Raw genomic sequence first — 8,332 nt, 5'->3', positions numbered from 1 at the left:
TGGTGGTGAAGAGGGGGAAGCGCCGCCTCTCTTTGCACCCCATGGGTTGTCTTTGGAATTAATGGAGGGCCCCTCATCCCTCACCACCACCACCCCCACGAACCCTGAGCCCTCACCCCCGCTGTATTCCAGCGGATTTTCCCGCTTTGTCCCACCCGCCCTAGCAAGGCACCCGAGGCTCTGGATGGAGTTTCCTCTCCAAATCTCACAGTCCTGCTACCTTGGCCACGTCTACTAACCGCCCCATCCGAGCCTCAGTTTACCAGTCTGTAACCTGAAGTTTGACTGATATTCAGACCACGTGCAAAGCCCCTGGCATAGGTGCCCGCAGTGGGATGGGCGCGCGCCGTCCGATGGACTGTGCGGTGGCTTTTGCAGGCGACAGTGGAGGGTCGGGCACCGGTGAGGCTCGGCCCACCCGAGTCCGCGGCCACAGGGGGACCTCGCGCCTCTCCCCAGCCCGCCCTCCCCTCTCCTGGGAGGTCGGATTCCGGCGAGTGGCTGTGGGCGGGCCGGAGGCTGCAGAGGGGCGTGGGGCGGAGGAGAGCGAGCGGGCGGGCGGGCAGGAAGGGGCGGGGGGCTCCGCGGGCGCCGGCAGGAAGACGGGGACCCACCGAGAGCCTCGGCACCGCGGGCCCGCCGACCCTCCCGCTATGTGGGGTCTCTTGCTCGCTGTGACTGCCTTTGTGCCTTCCGTCGGTCCGAGTCTGGGGGCGCCCAGCGCTTCAGTGCTGGGCCTGGCACCGGGCTCAACCCTGGCCCCACATAGCAGCCTTACACAGCCGTCCACGAAGGCAAATGGTGAGCTCTGGGACCCACGGTCGGTCGGCTGCTGAGCAGGTCAGACCCACTCCCCGAGCTGGGTCCTCCAGCTCGCCCTGTGAACAGGGACACACACTCAGCCCTGTGCAATGGCTGCTGACTCAGCAGCCCCATTCTGGTCAGACCTAGTCAGCAGTTCCAGGGCAGGCCCAGTGGGATGCTGGCCGCCCCAACTCCAGCCTTCTCTGTTCACAAATGAGGAAACTGAGGCCAGAATCTGGAGGAGCTCAAGCAAGGTGAAGAGACGCCAGACTAAAAGGGGCAGAGTGAGCCTGTGTAGGAGAGAGTTTACGGCCAAGGACTGGAGGGGGAAAGAAGGGGTGTTGAGGCTGCGTCGGAGAAAAGGGTCATGGACTCCTGATGGGTACAGGCAGGCTGTCTGGCCTCCCGGCTTCTTCCTGTGGGAAGTTGGAGCTCTGAGGCTAGCAGGTAGGCCAAGCACAGACTTCAGGACAAGCCCGGAGGCCTAGGCTGAAGCTGAGGATGGCTTGGAGGATGGTCGGGGGAGGTGTAAGGTCAGAGGTGGGCGGTAGTATTACTGCAGAGGGAGCAGCTGGGAGACGGTCCAGAGGTTAAAAACTAAACTCGGATCTTTAAAGTGACCAGTTCCTAATGGGTCGACATTGCTCCCCACTGGATCAGAGGCAGAGGGCACCAAGGACGTGACTAAGAAAGGCAGGCAGGGGGTAGGTGACAGGACTTGAAGGCCATGCTAAGTAATTGTAGTGAGAGTCCCAAATGATCCAATGCCTTCTTGGGCTCATTCCATTTGGGTTTTATGACATTCTTCCCTCCCCTGGTACATTGCCTCCCGGTACCCTAGAGACCTCAGAACAGCATGTCCGGCTGCGAGTCATCAAGAAGAAAAAGATCATCGTCAAGAAGCGAAAGAAGTTAAGACAACCCGGTCCTTCGGCGACTGCCAGGCCTTTGGTGACCACCAACCCATCGAAGACCCTCCCTGTCCCTGAGAAACAAGAACCAGGTATCGCCTTGCCCGGGGCCCTTCCTAGCATAGGGTCACACTCAGGCTCATCCCCTGAGCAGCTCCGGTCACTCTCTATCTAATCCCATCTCCTTGTTCTGTCCTTATGCCAGGATGTCCCCCTCTAGGCCTGGAGTCCTTGCGGGTTTCAGACAGCCAGCTTGAGGCCTCTAGCAGCCAGTCCTTTGGTCTCGGACCACACCGAGGACGGCTCAACATCCAGGTCAGCAGCCTTAGGACCTTCTCCTTCGCTTCCCTCGTCCTCGCCCTTGTCTGTCGGCCTACCTGGCTTCATCACCATGACCTTGTGTCCACAGTCAGGGCTGGAAGATGGTGATCTGTATGATGGGGCTTGGTGTGCCGAGCAACAAGACACCGAGCCTTGGTTTCAAGTGGATGCTAAGAATCCTGTCCGCTTCTCGGGAATTGTTACGCAGGGCAGAAATTCTGTGTGGAGGTGAGGCAGGCTAACTATTAGCCTGGAAGTGACTGGTGGACAGACACAGACGTCCTGCGATGGTACTACTTGGGCAGTATCTCTGTGTAATATTTCTCTTTATCGATGTGACCAGGTATGACTGGGTCACATCATACAAAGTGCAGTTCAGCAATGACAGCCAGACCTGGTGGAAGAGTAAGAATCACAGTAGTGGGATGGACATGGTAAGTGACTCCATAGTGACCAGGACCAGCCCATTAGGGTACTGGGCTAGGGTGAGAATTGTCTGCAAATAAAAAATAGATACACACTTAGGCTCCAGGAGAAAGTTGTTTTTTTGTTTTTGTTTTGTTTTTTGTTTTTTGTTTTTTTCCCTGCAGTGCTAAGGCTCAAATCCAGGACTTTGTGCATTCACAGGGCAATTATTTACCCAGCACAAGCTCCTTTAGGATATCCTCATTAACTCCACCACGGGGTGGGTGCTGCAGCCTCTTCCTGGGACACCCTTCTGACCTCTGGCTAATTTACTTCTTGTCTGTTCATGGCTCTGGTTTTCCATCTCATGGACCTCTTTTATACAAGGCTGCAGAATGGATATGTTACTCTAATGAGCGGAGACCATGTCAGAAAACACAGCTGCCCAAAGTTGCCCACCAGCAGGAGCTGTGGAAATGGGGGTCCATGTTTGATAGCGTGCATGTCTCCAGCTGAACCTGCCGGGGAGGCTTGGCTCGTGGGTGTGGGAACCTGAACACTCCTTCCCTGGATCCTGGGCCAGTGTCAGGTCTCAGCATCCTCAGCAAGGACTCCATATGCCCAGGTATTTCCTGCCAACTCAGACTTAGAGACCCCAGTGCTGAACCTCCTGCCAGAGCCTCAGGTGGCTCGCTTCATTCGCCTGCTGCCTCAGACCTGGTTCCAGGAAGGTGCGCCTTGCCTCCGGGCAGAGATCCTGGCCTGTCCAGTCTCAGGTGAGCAGCTGGGCAAAGGCTGGATGGGCAGGGTCTGGCTTCAGGGGCATCCTCCAGTATGAACTTAACTTTTACCTGGAGTTCACTTCCTACCAGATCCTAATGACCTATCTCCTGAGGCCCACACGCTGGGATCTTCTGACTCTCTGGACTTCCGGCATCACAATTATAAGGCTATGAGGAAGGTCAGATACAACCCCTGTGACCCAGGAAGGAGGCCTGCCTATCCCCTTCCTGCCAGGGCAAACTGGCTGTGACTACCCATGAGTTTCCTGGCCCTATGTCCCACTTTTCTCCATTTCTCTTGATTCCTAAGTTCTGTCCAATTACCCTTGCCTTGACACCACCCTTTCTGTCCCTTCCTCCTGGCCTGCTGTGCCTTCATACCACGTTGCTCACATCTGTGTGCACCTCTGACTCTGTAAGTCCTTCCACAGTTACTCATGCTCTGACTTCTATGTGTAACCGCCTCATGCTCCCCTCTGTCTCCCAGTTGATGAAACAGGTGAATGAACAGTGTCCCAACATCACTCGCATCTACAGCATCGGGAAGAGCCACCAGGGTCTGAAGCTGTATGTGATGGAGATGTCAGACCAGCCTGGGGAGCATGAGCTGGGTACTCTTTGACGGCATGGGAAGAGGTGGGCACAGCGCAGGCTACGGTGTGAGCTGGCGCTAAGCCTCCATGTATTTCCAGGAGAGCCTGAGGTCCGCTACGTGGCTGGAATGCATGGGAACGAGGCCCTGGGGCGGGAGTTACTTCTGCTTTTGATGCAGTTCTTATGTCACGAGTTCCTGCGAGGGGACCCACGAGTGACTCGGCTGCTTACTGAGACCCGTATTCACCTGCTGCCCTCCATGAATCCTGATGGCTATGAGACCGCCTACCACAGGGTAGGCCACCCAGCATGAGGGCCTCCCTGTCCCTTCTGCCATGGTACACAGAGCCTGTTTGACTTGAACAAGGACCTTTCTTGGCAGGGCTCAGAGCTGGTGGGCTGGGCAGAGGGTCGCTGGACCCACCAGGGCATTGACCTTAACCACAATTTTGCTGACCTCAACACACCACTGTGGTATGCAGAAGATGATGGACTGGTACCCCACACTGTCCCCAACCATCACCTGCCACTGCCTACTTACTATACCCTGCCCAATGCCACTGTGAGTATTTTGGGGGCAGTGGTGGAGGGCAAGGCTCCCGGTCTCTGTGTGCAGTCCATCTTCACCTACCCTTGTCTAGGTGGCTCCTGAAACGTGGGCAGTGATCAAATGGATGAAGCGTATTCCGTTTGTGCTGAGTGCCAACCTCCATGGGGGTGAACTTGTGGTGTCCTACCCTTTCGACATGACTCGGACGCCGTGGGCTGCTCGTGAACTCACCCCCACACCGGATGACGCTGTCTTTCGCTGGCTTAGCACGGTCTATGCTGGCACTAACAGGGCCATGCAAGACACAGATCGCCGACCTTGCCATAGCCAGGACTTCTCCTTGCATGGCAATGTCATTAATGGAGCCGACTGGCACACAGTTCCTGGGAGTATGTGCCTGAGAGTGGAATTTGTCCTGTCTCCATAACCACCTAGCCCATAATAGTCTTTTTGTAATGTATAGTACTTGTCAATCCCGACCCTGGGTGTCTCTCACGGGCACTGGGAGAGTGGCCTCCTATCCACCCACTTAACACTCCAGTGTCTTTGGTATCCCCAGGCATGAACGACTTCAGCTACCTACACACCAATTGCTTTGAGGTCACTGTGGAGCTGTCCTGTGACAAATTCCCTCATGAGAAGGAGCTGCCTCAGGAGTGGGAAAACAACAAAGATGCCCTTCTCACGTACCTGGAGCAGGTGGGATCTGAATCCCCAGTTCCTGGCCTCCCTCCCTGAGTTACCCCTGGCCAGTCTGCTGCCCAGGAGTTGTACCGTAAAGAACTGGGAAAACCAGCAGTCTTAACTGGCATCAGATTTCCACTACATTGTGGGCCACGTGTGATATCAGATTGCCTTGGAATGATCTAGGTGAGGAAGTGCAATTTGCTAGTAGGGTGGTTTCAGATATTGTAAGTCAGTGGAAATAGAAGCCAGAATCACCTGAGGCTAAACTGGCCCCTGGGATAGTCTCAAACCTGTCATTGTTAGGATAGCTTTTCTCAGAAAAGACATTAGTTAGATGTAAAAATGTTACATCCCTCTGGGACTAAGATCCCTGTGAATGGCTCTATAAGAATAGCATCCATGATTCTACAAAAGACATCTCCCCAGCATGAGATGGCCTGGAGGTAAAGTCACCTGCTGCTCAGCCTAACAGCCTGAGTTTAATCCATGCCATACACGTGGTGGGAGGAAGGAACTGACTCCTACAAGTCCTCTGACCTCCACACACTTGTCCTGGTGTGTATGTCCCCACATGCAAACATAGGCCCACACAACAGAAATAAATGTAAAAAAAAAATATATTTTTAAAAGAGGATTGAAGTTCAGATGCCAGCACCCATGTAACAAGCTGAGCATCCCCAGAAATTCCTGTAACCCTAGCTCTGAGTTGGGTGGACAAGAATTGCTGAGCCTTGCTGGCTTCCAGCCTAGCCAAGTGTGAGCTCCAGGTTCAAGGACAAACCCTGCCTTAAAGAAATAGGTGGAGAGAGATAGAGGACCTTGATGCCCTGTTCAGGAACGCCTGTACATACACAAAGATAAGCTTAATAACAGCCCTACCACACTTCGGAAAGCCCCAAAGTTATACCTTCTTACAAGACCAGGTATAAGTTATCAGTTAGGAGATAATTTTTTAAAAATAAATTTTTATTTATTTTTATATCCCAGCTGCAATTTCCCTTCCCCTTTCTCCTTTTTAATAGAAATTTTGTCACCTAGGATCATAGTAGATCTGGCACCTTATCAAGCTTGCAAGGCAACAGCCAGAAAGTTAAAAAAGTCACCTTTTTTTTTTTTTGAGACAGGGTTTCTCTGTGTGGCTTTTGGAGCCTTTCCTGGAACTCACTCTGTAGCCCAGGCTGGCCTCGAACTCACAGAGATCCGCCTGCCTCTGCCTCCCGAGTGCTGGGGTTAAAGGCATGTGCCACCACTGCCCAGCTCAAAGTCACGTTCTTATGCAAAGGGAAGGTGTCTTTAATTTTTTTGTTTATTTGTTTGATTTTAAGTCAGAGTCTCACTGTGTAGTCCAGGCTAGTCTTTAACTTGAAATCTTACATCTACCTCAAGGCTTTGATAAACTTTTATACAGGCTGAGGTGATTCACACCTGTAATTCCAAAACTTGGGAAGTGGAGGCAGGAGACTCAGGCTCAGGGGTAGCCTGGACTACATATCGAGACTTTACCTGAAAAGTCTTCCGCTGGGCAGTGGTGTCACATATCTTTAATCCCAGCGCTCGAGAGGCAAAGGTGGGTGGATCTCTGAGTTCGAGGCCAGCCTGGTTTCTAGAGTGAGTTCCAGGACAGCCATGGCTACATAGAGAAACCGTGTCTCGAAAACCACAAACAAACAAGCCCCACCAAAAACAAAACAATAAACAACAACAACAACAAAAAAAAACCCACTTAACTTCTGCTACACAGGTGCGCATGGGCATCGCAGGAATAGTGCGGGACAAAGACACAGAGCTGGGGATTGCGGATGCTGTCATTGCTGTGGAGGGCATTAACCACGATGTCACGACAGGTGTGTGTGTGGCCGAGGGAGGAGCTGGGGACTTTTCGACTGGTCAGGAGTTGAAGATCCTTGAACCCCATCTAACCTCCCGCCCTTCACTTCTACCAGCATGGGGCGGAGATTATTGGCGGTTGCTGACTCCTGGGGACTACGTGGTGACAGCCAGTGCTGAGGGCTACCATACAGTTAGACGGCACTGTCGGGTCACCTTTGAAGAGGGCCCTGTTCCCTGCAATTTCCTACTCACCAAGACTCCTAAGCAGAGGCTTCGAGAGCTGCTGGCAGCGGGGGCCAAGGTGCCCCCAGACCTTCGGAGGAAGCTAGAGCGGCTGAGGGGACAGAAAAAGTAATGTCTTCAGCTGAAGAGAGCCACATGCTTGGACAGGCTGGACCTGTCCGGAACTGAGGGAGGAGGATAAGAGGGGGAGGAGGGAGGCACAGGGTAGAAGAAGAAGAGGTGCTCTGCCTTATTAAAGCTTCCTGGTGCCTGGTATTCCTGCCATCTCTATGTCCCAGGTCCTTCTCCAGGCTAGGGCTCAGCCTGCCTCTGAGCTCCTATTCTGCGTGCACTTGTACACACTAGCGCATTATATACAAAGAAGATCCCACCTGAGCCCTGGTCCCAGGGGCGTGGCAGAGCAGCTCACTTCTGTCTGTGATTTTCTGCCACGAGTGCTATTACATTCCTTAAGCATCTGCTTGGTGTCCGGTGTGTGAGCAGTCAAGAGTCAACAGTGTCTGCACCCGGCCTTCTGGGTTCCGGTTAGGAGGGCACAGGCAATCCACTGTGAGGTGTGCCAAGGTGGAAGACAGTTGATTTTGTAGCGCAGACAGGGTGGTCATACACATGGGAAATGCAGGTCTGCAGGGACTCCAAACAGTCAAGGATGCAGTAGAGGTGGTTTTAGGATTTCAGATGAAGTCCACACCAGGCAAAGGATTATGGATAAGGGACTAAAGATCAGTAGAAAGCATCTGAATTTACTTCATCAGCTATTCAGTGAGTACCAATAAATAAATGATAGTTTCTTTCCTACTAAAGGAGGAATTGACTTGTGAACCTGTGTCTTGCCAAGAAAACAACCCATTACAATGATTCTAGACAGAAATTTTAATGCTAGAAATAGTATATAAAATTGAAATTGCTTCATGAGAAAAGGGGGAAAGGGAATTTCACCCAGAAAGCAGGAAGTTAATAACCTTTACTTACTGTTGTTGCTATTTAAAGTTTTATTTCTTTAATGTGGTGCCACATGCTCGTGGAGATCAGAGGACAACTTCTGGGAGTCAGTTCTCTCCTACTGTGTGGGCCTCAGGAATCAAAGGTCATCAAGCTGAACCCTCTTGCCTGTCCCAGCTTTGGTGTTTATATCCATATTTAGTTATGTTGATGATGAATCCAATTAACTTAGCTGTCAAGGAATTTGTAAAATGTAGGTAAGC

General features: G+C 52.4%; 1 protein-coding gene across 1 annotated transcript; it reads left to right on the top strand.

Moving 5' to 3' along the window:
* Nucleotides 1-558: 558 nt before the first annotated feature.
* Cpxm1 (carboxypeptidase X, M14 family member 1) lies at nucleotides 559-7,585 on the top strand. Its single transcript, XM_028878560.2, has 14 exons — nucleotides 559-801; nucleotides 1,646-1,807; nucleotides 1,921-2,030; nucleotides 2,125-2,264; nucleotides 2,380-2,470; nucleotides 3,067-3,217; nucleotides 3,314-3,402; nucleotides 3,711-3,834; nucleotides 3,916-4,112; nucleotides 4,200-4,379; nucleotides 4,459-4,756; nucleotides 4,927-5,066; nucleotides 6,796-6,898; nucleotides 6,998-7,585. The coding sequence occupies exons 1-14, from the start codon at nucleotides 654-656 to the stop codon at nucleotides 7,237-7,239; spliced, it is 2,175 nt and encodes a 724-aa protein (XP_028734393.1). The 5' UTR covers nucleotides 559-653; the 3' UTR covers nucleotides 7,240-7,585.
* The last annotated feature ends 747 nt before the right edge of the window (nucleotides 7,586-8,332 follow it).

This window comes from Peromyscus leucopus, chromosome 4 (assembly GCF_004664715.2).
Source record: "Peromyscus leucopus breed LL Stock chromosome 4, UCI_PerLeu_2.1, whole genome shotgun sequence".
Taxonomy (NCBI): Eukaryota; Metazoa; Chordata; class Mammalia; order Rodentia; family Cricetidae; genus Peromyscus; species Peromyscus leucopus.
The sequence above is the reverse complement of the archived record's forward strand: the minus strand, read 5'-3'. Positions and strand labels throughout refer to the sequence as shown.

Excerpts from the sequence above, each read along its gene's own strand:
- Cpxm1 (XM_028878560.2), top strand. The coding sequence starts at position 654 with ATGTGGGGTCTCTTGCTCGCTGTGACTGCCTTTGTGCCTTCCGTCGGT. Across the intron at positions 1,808-1,920 it reads CCCTGAGAAACAAGAACCAG|GATGTCCCCCTCTAGGCCTG; the intron begins GTATCGCCTTGC and ends TCCTTATGCCAG. Across the intron at positions 4,380-4,458 it reads ATACCCTGCCCAATGCCACT|GTGGCTCCTGAAACGTGGGC; the intron begins GTGAGTATTTTG and ends ACCCTTGTCTAG.